At 38.2% G+C, this 22,111-nt stretch overlaps 1 protein-coding gene across 1 annotated transcript in view; it reads left to right on the plus strand.

The window, feature by feature from the left end:
- The window catches only part of LOC108304548 (WD repeat-containing protein 7), a 202,552-nt gene that overhangs the window by 84,668 nt on the left and 95,773 nt on the right, over positions 1-22,111 (plus strand). The window contains exon 3 of the mRNA XM_017528784.2: positions 15,239-15,425. Within this exon, the coding sequence (XP_017384273.1) occupies positions 15,239-15,425 (187 nt within the window). The remainder of the gene's footprint in view (positions 1-15,238; positions 15,426-22,111) is intronic.

A 22,111-nucleotide genomic window follows, 5' to 3' on the forward strand; every position in this document is an offset into this window, starting at 1 on the left:
GCTCCCTCAGGCCTCTTTTATAAAGGTGCTAATCTCACTGGTGGCCAGGACCCCCTCCTCTTAATACCATCACCTTGGGGGTTACGTTTCAATATATGATTTTGTGGGGCTACAAACATGCAGAACGTAGCTGCTCTATATGTGGATGTGGTACGTGAGACTGAATGGTTTTTTGGTACTATCAATAGCCATATAAAATGTGTTTGTCATTGTAGGTAGGGAGTGTATTCTCTTTTCTTCTGCCTCTGTAATATAGTTCTGTAAACATGGATTTAAGCTCATATAGTTAGATTCTCTCCATAAACTGAAACAGGTCTGATCTTAAGCTCATTTACTGTCTTAAAACAGAATTGATCTTGCTTTCACATTTGATTCACCCTCCACAGACATTAAGAGGAAGAAAAATAGCATTGCTAGCTCAGTTTAGCTAGGCCAGAGTTAACAGAGCAAAGACTGGGAAACCAGTTTTGGAATATTTGTTTGCCTTTCTCTGACTTATTTTTATGTGCTAATATATGTTGATCATTCAAATTAACAATTTCTGCCATCCTTGAGAAATTCTGCCAGTTAGGCTTTTCACTTTTCATACATGTTAAAATGATTCAACAGCTCTATGATTGCAAACCCAGTGTATAGTTGCTGGGATCATCAGGAGAAAACAATGTGGTGTATTTTATTTGCAGTAAACATAAAATTTCTTTGCAGATAGCATCTTAAGTGTGGAATATGACATAGACTATTACTTTTTAGTAAGTATTATATATAATATAATGGTCAGAGAGAGGCTATCAAGTAAGGTCAACCTTATTTTGGCAATTTGAACAGTATAATCTAGAATAAGTTATTTAAGGTTTTGGAGAAGCAGTTTTTCTTATATTCAAAATTGAAACTAGTATCATCTCCCTCACAAGGGGGTTTCCAGAAATGAATGAAATCCTACATGTAAACACCCAGCACAGGACCTACCAGGTGAACTGCTACCCACCAGCCAGTCAGCAAATAAAATGTCCTTTCTTTCCTCTTTCCCTCCCATCATTCAATCATTACACTGTTTTTTCTTAGTTTAATAACATGCTTTATAGTATATTTAAGGGATTGGAGTCCAGTTAGTTTTCCTTCTTTAAAAATAGTCCATTTTCAAGTCTAATTTCCGGATAAATAGCTGTGGTTAAAGAAAGTAACTAAGGAACAGTTTTTCTGTAAATACATGCAGGAATATGAAGGGAGGGGAATATGATATGTCAAGAGGCTACCTGTGTTATTTTTACCCCTGTCAGCTGAAGCATAGATTTTACCTCTGTCTCATTTTATCTCATTGAATGAGGAACCTTATACCCAGTTTGTTACCCAAGATCAAACAGTTACCAAATTTTAAGCTTGGGATTAGAATCCAGATCTTACTTAATAGCTCTCCTACCCTCCATAGATTTTTAGTCACTGGAGAGAGAAGGATAGCATTTGGCTCCTACGTGGAAAGGGGCAGGGGCAAGATGTGGAGTGAGGGAATATATCTGGATCGTCTGGAGGACTTTTAAAAACTATACTCTCTCCAAGTTTGGAACAGTTTGCCATTTTAAAACATGGTTTGGCAATGTCGTATTCTTCAGGTATGTTGGGGTAGAAGAAAAGATTGAGCACTATTTTTCTATGATATGCTGCCTAGACATAAAATTATTATAGAAATAATTATAGCAAGCTAAATTAATACATGGTTGTAAAGTCTCAAAAATATTTTGACAGTCTTATTTATTTTTCTTTATTGCTTCTAGACAATTTTGAAGCATTTGGACATTGTTATATGTTTTATATACAACATAAGTGAATACTGTATTATGTTATTTTAGGTTATGCTTAGCTGTCAATGACAATAGAATAACAGAAAAATATATTTATTTCTTATTTTGGCTTACAGTATTCCTTTACCTTTTATTAACAATGAAGATGGTGTTATAGTGCTTTTCACTCTAAATTTGATTATATAAAATAATTAGCTAATGAAAAGCCATATGCTGCTATTTTGTAAATTTAGTAAAAAAGAAGCTATATTTTAGGCAAAATTTAGGAAATATTAAAACCATACACTAGCCAAAAAGGTATGAGGCAACTAATTGCTTCCTGTCCCTTTTGAAATTACTCAGCCTGAAAAAAGATAGCACATATTGATTTACTGTATAGTAAATGTCCCGTTGTTTCTCTGCTTTTAACATCCAGATGCACACACACCCTACCATACGTATGTACGGCAGTAGTGGCAAGAGCTGCATATCTGACAATTTCTTTCTTCAGACTTACATAGTAACAACATTAGGATGTAATATTTCCTTCCTTTGTAGAAGAAAATTGCATAAAACTATTAAAATGCTCAAAATTGAACAGGAGTGTAGTGTTACAAATTCATGACATGCTTGTTTAAGCTCAAAAGAAAAGTTCCAAAGGAAGAATAGGTATTTCCTGATAATGTAGTCTCAGTTTATTATATAAGTTAGTGTCTTCCATGGATATGCATATATGATAGTAGAAGCAATGTAAAAACTTAGCTTGTATTTGGTAATTGTTTTGGAAGTTGATATGAAGATTATGCAAACGCAAATTGTACTATCCAATGTGGTCTTTCACTGTATTTCAGAAATGGCCCAGTAATCTAGAATGGAAGCTTTAGTCATATAATATGGTATGTTTTAACTCCTATATAGATTTTTGTACTACTATTTGTGATTTTTCTCCAGGCATTGTTTTTCAACATAGACTTTGAAATACTAGTTTTAATTGTCCTAAAGCCAAATCAGTAAAATTAGTGAGAAGTTCCAGAAACATCCAGATTTTATAGAACAAGCTGCTCTAAAGGCTAACCTCATGTAAACAGAGAGATTTCAGAAGTACAGTTAGCATGTTATACTTTTTTGTCTTAAATGAATATAAATTAAGATTTTTAATTGTCTGTGATTTCAGTTTCTCTTCTATAGCTCAGATAGGTAGGAAATCGTAATATCTTATGCTTTATCCTGAAAAGATCAGTGCATACTCACTCATAGAAGGGAGAGTATTTTGTGATTGATGTGACTTTTCCTTTGTCATATTCTGTTGTAAAAATTACTGTGTATCCATTTGTTAAAAAATACATACACCCCCAGCTACTTCTTTGGAAATATATTTGCCTTCTCTCTTTGTTTGACATTGGCATCTCTTCCAGAAAGAGCCGTGTCGCAGATTTTCATGGAGCTTTGTTGATGGCTCTTGTAAGCACACCAGCACCCCTTTCATCCCAGAATTCTGAGTGTGGGCTTGCTGCTGTAGTCAGGCTGCTGTTTACTGGCGAGTTCCCATTAACATAGCCACCACTCCTGGGTTAGATAATGGACTCAAAGGTTAAGAGCAGAGGATCTCAACAGCTCCAATCAGCCGGGCTTTTCCAGGGCTAATTACCTCTTTACTGCGCTGACTCTAATGTGACATGTTTATTGCCTTAACTAACAACTCATTAGCTTAGTTGATGTTTTTGTCAATATTAATTCGTTCATTTAAGCCAAGTCAAAGCTTAAACAAAGATGTCCAGACTGAGAAACGGGCAGCAGAGTGACTTTTGTTTGCTCATCTTTTTTTCCCCTTACTCAATTTCAATAAAATAAATGTGTAGAAAGGAAACATTTAAAGTGCCTGTATTGAGAATGTCAGTATTTGTCCATTTACCAACATGTAAAACCATTCTGAATTTATTTCTCCTACGCTTACTCTAGCATCCATATCACAGTGTGCTGAATATTTAGTTTCCACCAAAGGCATACTTATTTGGGGTCTTTGACTATGTATTTGTAAAGGGTTAACATTCAGCAATTCCTTGTTCCAGTTCAGTCCTTTACTGTGATTATTAGAAAAGAGATCAAGTAATTTTTCATATGATTTTAATCTCCACTGGACTACCTGTAAAATTACTTTGAGATTTATCTTGTAATGATAGCTTACTTTGTTAATTAGCTTATGAGAATTATTTTAAAAAAGAGGCAATTATGAAGTTATAATAAAATACTTCTTTTCAGTTTCTTGCCATATTTTTGGTTGACATTAATGATATTTCTTTGGGGAATGTCATTGTTTGGGTTTTAGGTACATTTTAATGATAATTTAATTCTTAACATTCTACATTTGTGCAAATGGATAAAAAAAACTGAACATGAGCCTTTGACTGAGTGGTAAGTTAATTGCTTTGGGGGAGGTTCATCATCACCATCAGAACCCTGGAATCTATTTGGCAAGTCCCACTTCACAGGACGTTTAATGGTGTATGGATGACCAGAAACGGTGAAGATGTGTTCCTGTAGAAATCAGAAGTGAATGAAGCTGGAGTGTTAGGTGAGTTTTATCCCTGGGAAAGCCAGAGGCTCACTCTGATTGGTTGATTCCTGGAGGCAGTCAGGCCCAGAGTAGGCTGAGAGAGGCAATGTATAGAACATAAACTGCTATTTTATTTTTAGTGAGACATACATGTCACATAAACCAGAGACACTCATATCCATTTCATCCACTATGCTCTTCCTTTGGAAGGTTACATGTACACCAAATTATCAGTAGCCATAAGAAATTGTTGGCCAGGCGCGATGGCTCTAGCCTGTAATCCCAGCATTTTGGGAGGCCGAGGAGGGTGGATCATGGGGTCTAGAGATCAAGACCATCCTGGCTAACATGGTGAAACCCCGTCTCTACTAAAAATACAAAAATTAGCTGGGTGGGTATGGTGGCGCACACCCGTAATCTTAGCTACTCGGGAGGCTGAGGCAGGAGAATCGCTTGAACCTAGGAGGTGGAAGTTGCAGTGAGCTGAGATCGTGCCGTTGCACTCCAGCCTGGGTAACAGAGTGAGACTCCCATCTCAAAAAAAAGAAAAATCATTGTCACAGGAAATATATATAATTACGTATATTCTGTACTTAAATATTCTGACTATATTTACCTTCTCTGCTTTCTCAGCTACCATTCTTTCCTGAATTTGCTTCAACCAGCCTTTTCTGCCTTTCTCTCTACTAAATTCTTTTCGTGAGGTTACCAGTGGCTGATAAATTGCCAAATCTAATAAGTAGTTATCAGCCCTTGTCTCAGTCTCCTGGTAGCATATGATAATTCCAACTGTGTTAAAACCTGACACTTAATTCATTTGGTTTCAGTGGCATCATCCTCTCCTGCTTTTCACCCACCTCATTGGCCACTTGTATTCAGTCTTGATATTTCCCTTCAACCTATAAAAGTTCTTTAGTATCTACATTAATTCTCTAGGAACCACATCCAGTTCCATGGCCTCTGTGCCATCTGTATGTGAATTTTTAATACTATTTTTAATTTTGTTTTTTTGAGACAGGATCTCACTCTGTCACCCAGGCTGGAGTGCAGTGGTGTGATCATAGCTCACTGTAGCCTCAAACCCCTGGGTTCAAGGGATCCTCTTGCCTCAGCCTCCCAGGTGGCTGGGACTGTAGGTACACATACCATGCCTAATTTTTTAAAGAATTGTTATAGAGACAGGGTCTCACTTTGTTGCCCAGGCTAGACTTAATTGCCTGAGCTCAAGTGATCCTCTCACCTCAGGCTCTCAAATGCTTAGATTACAAGCATGAGCCACTGTTCCCAGCCTAATTTTAATTCTAGTGCTGGTTTCTATACCAGTCTCCGGATTTGTGTATCCAGTGACTTAGCTGATACCTCCCCTTAAATGTTTGATGTGTAACGCAAGTTTGAAATGTCCCAAAACTAAACTTTGGATACTGCCCCTTGCTTCAAAACAACAACAACAAGAAACTCTTATTATTATTACTACTTGTTTTACTAAATGTCACCACCATTTACCTAGTTGTTTATGCCCAATCTTTTAGAATTATGTCATGACTACATCCAATCCCTAAGCGAATCCCTTCTACTCTATCTTTAAAAAAAATATTTTGAATCCAGAATTCAGAGCAGGAACCGTGGCTTATGCCTATAATCCCAGCACTTTTTGAGGCTTTGGTTGGAGGATCACTCAAGCCCAGGAGTTTGAGACCAGCCTGGGCAACAGAGTGAGACCCCCGCTCTACAAAAAAATAAACATTAGCTGGGTGTGATGGCATGCACTTGTAGTCCCAGCTAGTCAGAAGCCTAAGGTGGGAGAATCACCTGAGCCCAGAAGGTAGAGGCTGCAGTGAGCTGTGATTGCACCACTGGGTGATAGTGAGACCCTGTCTCAAAAAATAAAATAATCCAGAATTCAGACGGTTCTCACTACTCCATAACTACTGTTACAGTCCAACCCAGCACTCTCTCTTGCCTGAGCCTTTGGCAGCCTCCCAAGAGGCCTTCCAAATTTCACTCTTGCCCCACAACAGTCTGTTCCATACATAGGACCCAGCTGCTTTCAAGTTGAAAGTGTTCCACATCACTGTCCTCCACATAACCTTTGACAAGTTTCTCATGACATGTAGAATAAAACTGCACATTTAAAAGGCCCAGCAGCACGATCATCCTCTACCTCTGTGGATCACAGCTACCTCTGTGACTTCATGTCCTGCCACTCACTGCCTTGTTCAGCAGCACCCGGCCACACTGGACATTTTGCTGTCCCTCAGATATCCCAGGCAGGCTCCTGCCTCAGGGCCCTTTGTGCTTCTCCCACAGATACTCACATGGTCCTTTTTCATCTCACTCAAGTCTGTCACCTTCTGGAGAGTCCTTCCCTGTCTGTCACTTTCTAGGATCTTTGCTTTATTTTTCTTCAAAGCACTTAATGCCACTTGATTTATCTATTTGTTTATTTGGTTTTTATGTCCCGACTAGAAGGTAAGGTTCAGAAGAGCATAGACTTTTGTAAATCTGCACTTAAAATAGGGCCAGCAGGCGCTCAGTAAATACAAAATGAATGATAGGATCATTCAGCTAATAGGTGCCCGAGCTAGAACTGAAACTCAGCTGTTCTCTTGTCTGTCTCCTTCCTCCCTGCTCCATCTCTTTCACTTAACGCCATTCAACAGGCCTCCCACTTTTGGGAAGGTGATGTAGAAATGTTTGGACTATTCAATTAAAGATTCAGTAGATCAGCGGATTTTTTAAACACCTCTTTGACCTCATAAACATCTTTTTCTATTATTTACTTGTTTATTGCTGATCCTGTGACCATCAAATATTCAGCACTTTTTGCCTTCCTTAGGCAGAAGACGGCTGCATGCATTAAGTAACATCCTCCTTTTGCTTATTTGTAGGAAGCGAAGACGATCTCCTATTTTGGTCTGCCATCCAAAATACATTATACTGAAAGCAAAATGTGATTAAATTTCCCTACATGACACAATGTAGTTAATTTGAAATTCAGTAGAACAGAAAAAATGTACTTTAAATCTAAGAGAATTCAGATTTTATAGGACAGGAAATAGCTAACTGCTTGGAAGACTGTTTTGATTAACTGATATTAATGAATTTTAAAATATCTTTATTAAACCAATTTCTTAATTTAACACAGTTATTGTATGCTTTCTATTAAAAGACATGGCATTTGTATGCAGTACAGGACATAAAAAGTTTGAAAGCAATTTTTAATAATTACATTAACACTAAGCATCTAGTTATAGAAGTGTTTCTTAGTTATTCCATATTTAAATAATGGGTACCTTGGAATTATTTTTAATTCAAGGATGTATATAAAGCAAAGGAATAGAATTCTAGATGGCACTCTGCCATCCTTGTTCTTTGATGGACATTAGCAAGTGGGAAAACGCTTCATTCACTTGGTTACACTTTGAAATAAGTGGCCAATCATTATTAATTCATTTTGCACTCATTGTAATGGCATAAATCATCATAAATTCATTTGGTTTAAAGTGCATATAATATGTTTTCCCATAGGAATTTGCTTGTAATTGAGCTATTAATTAAAGTATTTTTAAAATATGACCTTTCTTCCCTTCTTCACTATTCAGAGCCAACAACCGGCAGTGGCTGTTTCTTCATTCATAATTTTCTTTAAAGTGTGAGGAATGAACTTGTCTTAACTACACCAATTGACTAGCCTAGGAGTGACCAGAGCCCAAGAAAGCAGTTGTATGTGTTTCCTGACAACAGACAGCAGTAATAGTCATCAATTATCCCTCAGGGGTGTTTGAAAACTTCTTTAAAACTTTCTGGTTTCGTAATAATTCCAGTAAGTAAATGTTATTCTCCTTAATAAACATGGTTTGACTCTGGCTTCTGCTTTAATTTCTAATCCTAAAAGCTCCTCTCTCTGGCCAGTGGTTTTTCGTTAGCATTGGTTGCCATTTGATTCAAGTTCCCTAGGGACGGACCCTTCATCGTGGAGGAGTTCTCGCCTCCTCCTTCCTGTGTGCCATCCGTCCACATTTCCCTCTGTCAGCCTCTTCAGTGACCCACCGCCTATCACCATCCTCTAATGGGTGTACTGGTGGTTTATGGGCCCTATGACGGCTGGTTCTAGAAACTTCCTGCAGGGTAACCGCAGATTCCTATGAGGTCTTCAGATTTAAGGGAAGCATCAAGGGAAAACTTAGACAAGAATTGAAAAAAGGAAATAAAAATTACAAATGGAAGGCTGGAAACAACGTCACTAGTTTTATAACTTTAAAAATTCTTATTTTGTGCCATTTCTGCACAAATGGAAACTGTGTTTAAAAAAAGCTACACAATTCATGTCTTAGTTGCATCTGTGGTATAAGAAAATAAATGTGTGAGGCACCTCTGGTATTCTGTTAGTGTACCACTGGCAGTTGGCTCTGTGTATATGTGTGCACGTGTGTGTGTGTGTGTGTGTGTGTGCATTTTAAATGAATAAAATAATTCTAGTGTTTAAAAGAAGTCCAAGTTCTGTGTGTCTGTTGTTGCATATGTGCGGTGAACTGAAGGTACTATTATCAGGTGTAGTCCCTGCCCTTGTTCTAGAAATAGAGGGAAAAAGTGAAATAGCAATATAAAAGTGTTATTATCAAACAAATTATGCTGAAGATGATATGTGATGCTTATAAAAATATGTAACTGTATTTCTTTATAGTTAATGATGTATTTTCCTATAACAGGCATTCAATAAATGTAGGGTGTGTTAATAAATTGAGTCTGTGCTTTGTGATAAGGATAAATAAATGTTCCAGAATAGAAATTCATTAAGCAAATCTAAGTAATAAGAGAGAACAAATGTGTGTGCCTGCACGTGTGTGGATATGTGTTTTGGCTTTTAAAAGGGCTAGCCATCATACATAGCCAGATACTAAAAAAAGTTTTAAACATTGGCATTTTTCATTGGTCAGTTCATGATTGAACAATATTCATCTTGCCAGAGCAACAAGTTACCCATAGTATAATATTGTCGTCTGTTTAACCACAGCTTACATAGGCTTTATTGTGCTCTCTCTGCCTCGAGCCTTTTCTCCTTTTTAGCATTTTGCTGTTACATCGAAGTGTAAATATTTTCTTGCAGCTTTGCTCTTTCATAGCACCTTAAAAAAAAAACAGTACGATTAAAGCTGGGACTCTTAAGAAAATTAAAAATTTGATATAAATTAATAGCATTAAAATATGACCTATTTTATTCTTGATGGCATAACAACAGAATTCATTTCTCAACAGCCAGAGGGTCTAAGTTCATTGTGACGTCTCCAATGCTGGATTTCAAGTGTTTTCTGCTTTTTAAAGAATTTTGTTTCATTTTAATTTGTTTTCCAGTGTTCTAAGTCTATCTGTATTTCAGTAGTTTATTTGTACCTTTGGCCAGACATACAGGGGTGGTGGTAAGATGTTCCACACTAAATTGTCACTGTAAAGCTGCTGCGGTATCTCTACTGCTCACCTAGCTTATAGGTAAGGAAGAAACTTAATCTTGAAGATGGCTCTGGATTGACATGAATAATGCTGAATTCCACCCTATAGCAAGTTGAGTTAGGAGTCTCTTGACATTCTCAGTCAAGAGCCAGTGACTGGTTAAAGGCCTTACCAATTGTGTTACTTATATAGAGAAGGTGCCCTTTTAGTTCCCCCAAGACAGTAAATTTATTACATATGGCAGTGATTTCCAGTCTTTTGAATATCATGGACCAGAAGAATATCCAAAAATAAAATGTGAGGGCATTTATTAGTACTTTTTCAGTTTTTTTATTTTGTTTTTTATAAACATTAGAGAATACCACACTATTAAAAAAAAAATTTCTCCAAAAAAATGTAGTAAGAACATAACCTCACCAAAATAGTAAGGCCATACTTCAGAATAAGCAAATTTAAAATAATGTTAATCGTTATCCTTTAAATTGAACAAATATAGCTTTATGAAAAAGACTTAGTACATTGTTTATATTTTTCATATTTTACCATGTAACTGGAAACTTTACCATTTCTACAACAAGTTTGTAGCAGATTCTTAGAAATTTCTGATCTGTGCATAATTTTGGTACACACATATGTGTATACCAAATAATATTTTGGTTCACATATAATATGTGTGTACCATATGTACATACATACTATTCTCCACTTCCATGTCACAAAGCCTCAGTTTTATTGAAAATGGCAATACGTCCAGCCAGCAATTTCTCATCCTTCCTTGAAAGTAGGGGAATTATTATATGGCATAATTCTGGCCAATGAAATATATAATTAGACTTCAAAAGGGAGGTGGACTTCACTGACACAGGTCCTTCTGTCCTTCATCCTTCTCCCTCTTCCTGCCTGGGCAGTGGATGCTGTGCTGGATGTGGAATTAATCATTTTGTAGCCATGGTGCGACTAAGAGCCAAGACAATGACAGGAACCTTGGTATTGTTACCTGTAGCTGTTGCATCAGTGACAAAAACTACGTGTTTGAAAAAAGAGAAGACATTATTTAGTCTTCTGTTTTTGGGAGATGCTTGTAACTGCAGCTGAAATTAGAAGGAGGTGAAAGTGGACTCGGGATCCGCTGTAGATGTAGTTCTGATCCATAGTTGGTAGTGTCATCAGTGCAACGTGATTGCAAAGATATAGGTTGTGTACTGGTTATTATATGTCATCAGGGCCACAGAGACCTCAACTCCTTACCCAGAGCTACAACTAAACCACTTGTCCTCTCTGGTTCTGTTATCTCATCTAGAACATAGAAATATACCAGATTTTTCTAAAGGTCTTTCCATTCAGAAATTCTTTGATTCTAACTAATCCCATATGGCTGGGGATGAGAAGATCAGAATTAAAAGGGCATTTGTCCTTTTCCAATCACAGGACACCTCAAATATAGATCTTTTTAAAATGAAAATATGATCAGATCTCACCTTTGCTTAAAACTTTGTAATGGTTTTTTATTATCACCAGAATCAACAAACTCTTAGCAAGGCATGTAAATGGTTTTTTATTGTCACCAGAATAAACACAAACTCCTTAGCAAGGCATATAAGGCCCTTTGTCCTGGAGCTGTAATAACCTGCCTTACCTTTTGTCTCATTGTTAGACTTCATCTCCCCTTTGCCCATTGACCCCTTCCCCAGACATACGTACACACAGTTTCTAGCCTTGTTGAACTACATGTAATGCCTTGATCTTGCCATGTCATCTCTCATTTCCTGGTCTTTACACGTGCTCTTTCCTCTGCCTGGAATGTTTTCTTTCCCTTCTCGTTTAATTGGCTAATTCCTACTTATTTTTAAGGGTGTGGCATAAAGATCACCTCCCCCTGGAAGCCTTACACCCCCTAAGATGAGGTTAAGTGCATCTGTTAAGTTCTGTCTTACTATCTTGCGCTAATAAAAATTAATTATAACGCAATTCACAATATATTCAAATTGCCTGTTTGCTCCTGCCTCCTGAATTAGAATGAATTTCCTCAACGGAAGGAACTGAATCTTATTCTTTATCCCCTAGCACATAATAGAGTATAGCAGTATGCAATTCATAGATATTACATGAACCTTTGAATCGATGGGTTGGCACCAAATGTGAAAATCCTTGACTGAAAGCAAGGACAGTTAGCTGAACATTTTCATACCAAACCTTTAAGAAGGGATTGGTCATGATGGTCAATGGTAGTATCATTCTCATCTTGCCTACTGAGTGAGATACTGTGTAATAGTGGTGCATTTATATAAAATAAGGAAATAGGTGTTTCCACAAAATTAGATTCTAATACAGATTAAAATATACAACTTTTACTCATACCAACCATTTAAGAAAAATCATGGGAGGCAAAATTCATAAAATCCTGTCATGAGACTTTTTCTATCAAAAGAGAAAACACTATGATTATCTTAATTTCTGCACTTGTTCCTCTTTGATCCATCTTGCAGAGCACCTATGTCTTAGGGAATTAAAAGTTAGAAAAACCCTAAAGTAACTAATGCAATACAATATATGTTAAGAAGGAAAGAAATTTAGCCATATCTTTCTATTATATATTTTTTCAAGGCTGGTTTCTTAATATCAGCAGAAAGAATAGATGATTAAGAAGTTTGCAGTCTGAGGCATCCCAGATAACATCATTGTCGTTACTCCTAGTAGCAGAAATGCTGCTACCTTCCTATTAATCAAGTCTAGAACTCAAAAGGTTTAACCTGAAAATCCTTTTTCGCTTCTGTTATTTATATGTTTTGTTTGGGAAAAGTTGTCAGAGATAGATAAGGAGTTTTAACATTTGTACATCTTTGTAATTCCAAATTAACTCCGTGAAAAAGAGAAAACATCACACTCCTACCAGTAGATTTGAAGTTTGTGTGTAGAGTAGCCCCTCTAAATGCCCTCACATGGCCTGCCAGAGCTGTAAAAACTGCCCTGCCAGAACTTTAGGGATCTTTACTTTATGTTACTTGGAGGCATAACTAGAACTAAAGGAGATGTGTGGGGTGATTTTCCTTGTGAGATTACTGAGTGGAATAGAAAGTGATTGAAGAGAAGAGGTGGTGGTGCTCCAGGAACCCTGTGTTTCCTGCCGAGCCGCACATTCTCACAGCGAGGCCATGCTTGACAGAGGAGCAGCAGGCACTCTTTGGCCCTTGTAGAGCCAGGGTCTTCTGAAAGGAGGGTCTTTTGAAAGGAAGCAGAAAAGGAGAACCCTTTTCTCTTATTTCGTCTAAGTGCAAGTGATCAATTCCCCTATGCTGTCCTTCCCACTTTGTCAGAACAGTGATGGAAAATATCAAGACATCGACCACTTGTTGTTTATTTTCACTCTTAGGAAAAAATTGTCCAGAGTGGTAAGGAGGCTTCCTCCAGAGCTCCCTCCACAGAGGCGCTTAGGAATCAGCAAGGTGTCTCTAGTGTTGCCCGTACACTCCCATCTGTAATGAACACAAAAATGATAAAGGGCCACAAAGGAAAATGATGACCGAAATGCTGTAAAACATTGTACATGGGTAACTTTACCTCCTTTTAAATATTATTTAGCAAGGATGCACCTCCAGGGAGCCTTATTTCTTAGATTGAAAGCCATTGCTGCTGGTGTTTCAGGATGTCTGCAGAGAATAGCAGTTGGAGTTTTTCTATAGCTCTTACAACTTCCAAGAAGTAAAAAATAAACAGGAAAGTGGTAGATTTCTGGACATTTTGAAATACCAGTTTGACAAACTAGGGCAGGAAGCTATATTAGAAATATTCTTACAGTAAAGGCAGACCTATTTTTCATTTATGTAAATGATGTGTGCAAAGCACTGTGGTTAGTGGTTTGGAAGATACAAAGTTATGTGAAACACAGTTTCTACACTCAAGAAGCTGACAGACTTAGGAAAAGGGACATGCTCAGTTTCATGTGATAAAAGGACATATTTATGCTGGCAGAAAATAGAAAACTGTGTGTTACCTTTTTTTTTTTTAAAGGAGTTTATTATTTTTCTGATCCAAAAGTAAAGCATGAAGCTTTACATGTTATATGATTAAATACAAGAGTAAAATTTACAAATACACATATGAAGTCTGAATTTTGGGATGTTGTTTACTGCAGGAATTGTTAACCCACAATCCATGGCCTCCTTGACATTCTTTGGCAGAATTTCATGGGTATGACTGTGTGTAGTTTCCTGGGGAAAGGACTGATGGCTTTCATCAGATTCTTAAAGGGTCCTGTGACTGAGAAGAAATTCAGAATCACTAATTTACAGTGTATCCACTGACTCTTATCCTGGCTTTACAATACTCTTTACTTCTCTTCCTTTCCATTTCAATCCATTCACATTTAGCAATTAACATGATATAGAAATTATTATATGCTTTTGTTGGCTGGATATGTTGTATTAAAGTTTATGTGCCATTTTCTTAGTTTAGAAAAGAGCCATGTTTAATAGGTATTCAGAATAAGCCCTATAGTATGAGAAAACTTAGGCTCAGTGAGTACCTTCTTGAGCCTGCCCCCAGTAAGTTATGAAACCATGGTTAATTCCCTGTCGTAAACCCGAAGCGTGTGTTCCTCTTAATCAGTACACTGTACTGTTCTGTGGCTTAGGAACTAGTTTCTTTCTTCCCCTCAAAAAACAAACAAAAACTCTTCTAAATTACAATTCACTTTTTGTAACCTCTGCTGTTTTTCTTTTTTTAATGTCAAAATGACTTTTGAAGTAGATAATGTTTTGTGGTTTAATAGCCATTAGACATTAACTATACAAATTGTCCCCATCATCCTCAACACAAAGGGTTACGTGTTTATTAACATCTAGGTCATCTCATCAGATTTAGAAATAATAGTGAACTATTAACATGTTTAACAAAGATCATATGAAGAACTTACCACATATTCAACATCATTGTACTATATCCATACATACACCAGAATATAGAGGAAAATGGATTCTTCAGGAAAGAAGCTTTTTCAAACTACGTGTTCTACATTCTCCATCCTTCATTACAGCACATGGCTGTAATGAGAGGTGTTACTGAGGGGGAGTATGTTACATATGAACTGTGTTAGATGCAGAAGAAAGGTTAAGAAATACCATATTACGTTATTTGAAACTCCATTTTGCAGAACCCTGAGTTAGGGAGAAACATTGTTTGGGATTTAAGATCACTGATATGTTTTGAAATTATATGTACTTGTTTACATATAATTATGTAATTAAAAACACTTTAGAATATGGTATAAAATAATATAGTTTAACCTTTCTCTTTAAAGAATGTGGCTGAGCAAACTATTCCAGATCTTGTGTAGCCTTGAGGTTCAAAACCTTTTTCGGTTAAAAAAATCAAAAATGGATTGTATTTTGAAAGTATGCTTCGAAAGAAAAGATTACAAAAGTAAAAATCCCTTATTGCTCTGCACTTTATTCTGTAATTTCAGGCAAGGCACTGACGTTTCTTCTGCTCCAGCCTCCAAGCCCCAAACTTCCTCCACACAGCACTATCCGCAGAACAGCCATTGATCTGATTGGACGAGGGTTCACAGTTTGGGAGCCTTACATGGATGTGTCCGCTGTTCTGATGGGGCTTCTTGAACTTTGTGCCGATGCCGAGAAACAACTTGCCAAGTATGTGCTGATTCCAGTTAGTCATTGTTTTTGGTTTTAGGGGTTTTTTTTACGTGTGGTCGGTTTATTGACCACTCTTTATAGATTTAGCATGTTTAATAGACAAAAGATAGAAAAATGTCTCAATATGTGACGTTTTGGATATGGGCAATGAAAAGGAAGCATGTTTTCGCCAGGTGCGATGGCTCACACCTGTAATCCTAGCACTTTGAGAGGCCGAGGTGGGCAGATCATGAAGTCAGGAGTTCCAGACCAGCCTTACCAACATGGTGAAACCCCATCTCTACTGAAAAATACAAAAATTAGCCAGGTGTGGTGGTGGGCTGTTATCCCAGCCACTCAGGAGGCTGGGAGAATCGCTTGAACCTGGAAGAAGGAGGTTGCAGTGAGCCAAGATTGCACTACTGCACTCCAGTCTGGGTGACGTAATGAGACTCTATATCAAAAAAAAGAAATAAAAGGAAGCATGTTTCTATGATTTTAACACAATTGAGATTTAGCCCTGAGCCAATGAATAATATATGACATAGTTTTTCAATTGTATTTGTTATACCGTGAAGTATTACTTGCTAATAATAGTATAATATTGTTTGTAAGGAAAATGATACATATATTAATTAGTTGATACTTGATCAGAAATGATTACAGCTAGCATACATGGCCAAATTGGGGAGTTGTTCCTCCACACTCATATTAGTTTTTAAATCAACCTCATTGAGGTTTCACTAGCACACAGTAAAATACTGGCCATGAGGAGGTGGCAGTGATCCAGGGAAGCAGTGATGAGAGAGTGTACTAAAAGAGGAAGATGACCTGAGGGAGCTGCTGAAGTGACACAGGTGGGAAACACATGTCATGACCAACTGACTAGGATTGATGGGGCAGGGCGTCCTGCTGGTGGTATAGATTACCGTTGGTTTGAAAACTCAGCATCCTGATTCCTGCAAAGAGTTCTCTTTTTTTTTCCTTTTGGTGTGTAATACGCATATCATGAAATTTACCAGTGTAGCCATCTTAAAGTATATAATTCAGTGGCATTAAGTATAATCACAGTGTTGTGCAATGTTAACCACTATTTAATTCCCCACAGAACTCACCCTAAATGGAAGCCCCATGCCCATGAAACAGTCCTTCCTTTTTGCCACTTCACCAGGCCCTGGCAATCATTCATCTGCTTTCTATCTCTGTGAATTTGTCTATTCTCATATAGACAAAGCCATACAAACTGTGGTCCTTTGTGACTGGCTTCTTTCACTGACATGATGTTTCTCAAGGTTCATTCATGTTGTGGCATATAATACTGCTTTGTTTCTTTTTATGACTGAATAACATTCCATTGATGGTTATATCACATATAGTTAATCCATTGAGCTGTTGATGGACATTTGGGTTGTTTCTGTCTTTTGGCTATTGTGAATGTAGCTGCTATAAACATTCGTGTGTAAGTATTTGAACACCTGTTTTCATTTCTTTGAGTTCCGTTTTCTCTACAACATTTTCCTCGTCAACATTTGGATTTTTTTCTCTCTCTCTTTTTTTATTTTTTATTTTTTTAAGCTAACCATCCCAGTGGGTCTGAAGTGGTTGGAATTCTTAAACTGTCCCATAGTGCCTCCCTTAACAAAAATGTTACCACCACGTGGATTTTCTCAATGAATGGTGTTTCATTCTTGTCATTGTTAACTTTTTTAAAAATAGAGTTCTTAGCCCTTCGCTTTGCCATTCCCTTAGGTTCTGGCATGCTTTGGGTCTGTAGTTTTTCTACTGACTGCTCTGTGCTTAGGAAGTGGAGACCGGAGAAGCAACTGAAGGCTAGAATGGAACTCTGTGGCTTTGTCTACAGATTGGGCATTGCAGCCCAAAGTCCCTCGACGACTGGTAGAAAGAGGACGTTCATCTCAAACCTAAACAGCCGCTGCCCCCCACCATTACCTCCTGTCATACTACCTAAACTTTACATGCCTACATCCTAAACTTTACTTTGGTGTCTCCCTAGCTGTATGCCTTCCAGCAAATTACTTCATCTCTCTGCATCCACAAGTTGGGGCTAATTAAAGTGCCAGTCTCCTAAGGTTGATGTTAAATGAGTTATATTTGTAAAATTCTTCGAATAGCGAGCCCTTATTAAGAGATTAAGTGGCTTCCTGTGTGGCAGAAGTATTGGTGGTGATGCCATTGTTAGGTCCTTGTATTCAGCAAATCAAGAGCTGCCCGACTCTAGAATAAGCAGTTTAGCATAATGGTAGGCAGGATGGTTTTCTGGATACAGGCGGCCTGAAGGTTCTCAATGGACTTGAGGGATTAGGAGGGAATTTGAGCCCAGGAGTCTGTGCCTATAGTACGAGGCAGCTGGTCTTTGCATGAAGCCCCCAGAACATCTTTTCCACCTCTGCCCTCCCCTTGGCTGCAGCTGTTGTATGTACCCACCACATGACAGCAGTGCTGGCTTCTATTATTGCAGCTCCCCTGGTTCGCCTTGAGAAACATTCACATTTTTTGATTTTCTAAAATTTTGCTTTGATTTAATTTTGGAGCTTATTTGTAAACCTGATCAAAACACAATTTCAGTAGTATGCACTGTTTTGTTACCTGGGAGGAGAACACTGTTTTGTTGCCTGGGTTTTTATTCAGGGTTAGTATTTGATATTTTATTTGATTTTTGTTTTTAAATAAAGTTACATGAAGCTTGTATCAGCAAGCATATAGATGCGCTTAGGTCTTATCTACATGTAGTTTGTCCCCAGACACAAACACTGTAGTTTTCAGTAGGCAATTTAAATCTTGCTATTACATCCTTTTCTGTCATGAAGATTAGTATGACTTTCTATACACAGCTCTGAATAAATGAATGTATCAGCATGTAGCCTTGAGGAGTCCAATGTAATTTTCATCATGATAAATTGCATAATAAGCAAGAAAATGTTTGCTTATTAATCTATAACAAGATTTAGATTGAAAATGGCCTGTTACATCCGTGACACACTCGGCAGAGGCTGCCGAGGCTGAGATGGGGGAAGCTGAGCAGCGATGTGTGCAGGGGGTTAAGCGTGTCTCTTACCCTCGTGCTGCCCTCCTGGTCTGCCCCTTTTTGTGCCTGATTTACTGTGTACACAATAACAGTGCTCAGCCGCCTCGCTTCTGCCTGTGATGTTAAGCCTCCTTTATGAAGAAGCTTTTATGTTAGGCCTGTGCTTTTTAAAATTTCAGTTCACGTTTATTGAAAAAGAAAAAAACATAGACAATGTTTCCGATTTTAAAAAAGAGCCATGTTTAATAGGTATTCAGAATAAACCCTATAGTGAGAACACTGTCTTCATATTCTTGTGAGTTTATGAGGGCAGGATTTTTGTGGAGGGGCAACCAGTCAAGCCCCTGCCTCACCTGGAGAACACATATCATGGCGAGTTCCCTTTTGCCTCTCCCCCATGTACCAGCATCTCCTTCAGAGCTACTCCTGAGGGGTCTCCTAAAACACTGTATATACCTCAAGATGAGTAGGGTATTTTCTGGCTGGGCTCGGTGGCTCGTGCTTGTAATCCCAGAACCTTGGGAGCTTGAGGCGAGAGGATCACTTGAGCCCAAGAATTTAAGACCAGCCTAAGCAAAATAGGAAGACACCCTTATCTCTTAAAAAAAAAAAAAAATGACTGGGCATGGTGGCCCATGCCTGTAATCCCACTACTTTGGAAGACCAAGGCGGGGGGATCACGAGGTTAGAAGTTTGAGACCAGCCTGACCAGTATGGTGAAACCCCATCTCTACGAAAAATACAAAAATTAGCTGGGCATGGGGGGCACGCACCTGTAATCCCAGCTGTTCAGGGGTCTGAAGCAGGAGAATCATTTGAAACCAGGAGGTGGAGGTTGCAGTGAGCTGAGATCACACCACTGCACTACAACCTGGCCAACAGAGGGAGACTCCATCTCAAAAAATATATATATAATAAATAACAGGGCATGTGGCATACACCTGTGGTCCCAGCTATTCAGGAGGCTGAGGGGGAAGGATTGCTTAAGCCAAGAAGTTCAAGGTTGCAGTGAGCCATGATGGAACTCTGCACTCCAGCATGGGCAGCAGGGAGACCTGGCTCTTAAAAAAATAGAGTATTTTTTTTTCCAGAATTGGTTACAACTTTGATATGCAATTTTACATCTTTGAAATCAAAATACAGTTGATTTCTACTGTTTTCAGATATTTTGCCAAATTTTAACTATTTATTAATTAAGCAAGCATATTGAGCAACTAATATGTGAAAGGAACAACATTAGGCATTCTCTGTAATTGTACATTTGAATCAAAGATCTTGTCTCCAAGACAGTTGTAGTCTTACAGGAAAGATAAGATCTGCTTCAAAATAACCATGACACAAAGTGAGAAGGAAGGTTAAAAGTGTGGATATTCAGGGCATAGTGAAATGAGTCTCCCTGGGTAACCAGAAAGGGTGCAAAGAGGAATTTCATTTGGATCTGTCATTTGAGTGATGATGAGGAGAAGGAGGGGAAGGACAGGGGCTCGTGAAGGATGGGGTAGGAAAGCACAGGGTGCCATGCCAAGGTGTGGAATGGTACCTTCAAACATCTGGTGAATAGAGGAAAATGCTATTTTTAGCTAATTTTATTTGTTAATTCCTTGCAGAACTTAAACTGGGTTTCTCCGACGTAAAACTCAAACATAGTGGCTGAGCGTGGAGGCTCATACCTGTAATTGTAGCACTTTAGAAGGTTGAGGTGGGAGGACTGCTTGAGCTCAGGAGTTTGAAAACAGGCTGAGTAACATCACGAGACCCCATCTCTACAAAGCATGGTGCCATGCACCTGTAGTCATGCTACTTGGGAGGCTGAGGAGGAAGGATCGCTTGTGCCTGGGAGGCCAAGGCTGCAGTGAGTGGTGATTGCACCACTACACTACAGCCTGGGCGACAGAACCAGACCTTGTCTCTAAATAAATAAATAAATCCCAAAAGTAATTTCCTTCCTAGTTATCTCAGGGGAATAGATTAGGGTCAGAGAAAGGATTGGGATACCTTTTACTTTATGAAGATAGTTGCGGTGAGTTTTTTCTTTGCTTTTTAGCACCTATCACATAGCTATCCTTATGCAGGGATCTAGAGGTCTGGGATGCAGTTTTCCTATTGAATGCTTACTACCTATGAGTTACTGTGCTATTCATATCTCCAGTGTCCTCATCTTGTTATAGAGAAGCTCAAGAAATAAGCATTATCATCCCCATTCTGCAGATGAGAAAACACATGAATCTGAGAACGAGAGAGAGAGAAAGATGCTGCCTCTTGTCCAGAGTAATACTGTAGTCACTGAAAAAAATAAGATTCAAACCCAAATCTAGCTTATTCCAAAAACCAAGCTCCTAACACTATGCAATCCTGCATTCCAAGTCTTAACATCCACAGAATTAAAACAGTTTGTTAAAGTACATACGCAGAATTTTCAGTGTACTTTAGATTTTAAAATATGTTTAATAAAATTCTTTTCAGCTGGACATGGTGGTTCACACCTGTAATCCCAGCACTTTGGGAGGCCGAGGCAGGAGGATCACTTGAGCCCAAGAGGTTGAGGCTGCAGAAGCTATGATCGCACCACTGTACTCCAGCCTGGGCAACAGAGCAAGACCCTGTCTCAAAAAAATTTATTTTCATCAAAGATTTTGTACCTGCTAGAATGTAAAAGCGTTATTTACATATCAGCAAACTTCTGAGTGCTTGTCATATATTATGTGTTTATTCTTATTTATGTATAACCTTTGGCAAGTGATTTGCACACAATAAATGTTGACTAAAGTCATGGAATTTAAAGATTTTCATTTTAGAGATGAAAATCTTCTTCAGCATCATCTGATCTAATACCCTCAATGTGCTGTTTAGTAAAAATAAGGTTTAGACAGATTAAACAACTTGGGTGAGGTTACAGTGGTGCTCTAAAAGCCAAGACTGTCACTCAGGTTTCCCAACTCCCATCTTTCAGCTCCTGTACTGTATGGTTATGCCACCCTTAATAAGGTGAGTGATTCACAGGTAAAATCGTACATGAGGAAGTTTTTTAAATAATGGGTATTGACTGTTTATTCATGATTAACTGTTTAAGAGAAAATTGAGGTCGTACTGCATTGAAATCATAGATTGAGCCATCCCCAGCTAATTGTGAGAAAAGTAGAAACATATAGTATTATCCTTTTTATGCATTCATAATTTTGTTAGATCAGCATGGTTATGTACATATTGATTGATAAAATGTTAGAAACAGCAGAAAATCCCACTTTACAAAGAAGCAGAAAAAATTCTTGTGCTCTTGGAAGGCTAGACTTTCGTCTCTCTTGGTTGTGGTCTGTGATTTTGATCCATTTGCCTCATTCATGTGGCAGGGCCTTTACTCTGAAAGAGAACGGTGGAGAAGTGCGGGCCCAGCCACTGGAGGGGCCAGTTGGTCATTGCACACTGCCACAGCTGAGGGACATGGGACATTAGTGAATTACAGACTGCCCATCACAGTTTACCAAACATTCAGAGAGAAACATAAAGTCACTGGAAACCACACGTGCTTTGATGACACACAGATAAGCGCCATACATTAGAAGGATTCTTTTTGAACTACATAGAATTGGAGAAAAACATTTTTTATACACTAACTCAAATCTCAACCATTCTTAAATTTTGGGGGTGAGGAGTGGAGAAA

The sequence above is a fragment of the Cebus imitator genome, unplaced genomic scaffold, assembly GCF_001604975.1.
Source record: "Cebus imitator isolate Cc_AM_T3 unplaced genomic scaffold, Cebus_imitator-1.0 Scaffold55, whole genome shotgun sequence".
Classification (NCBI taxonomy): Eukaryota; Metazoa; Chordata; class Mammalia; order Primates; family Cebidae; genus Cebus; species Cebus imitator.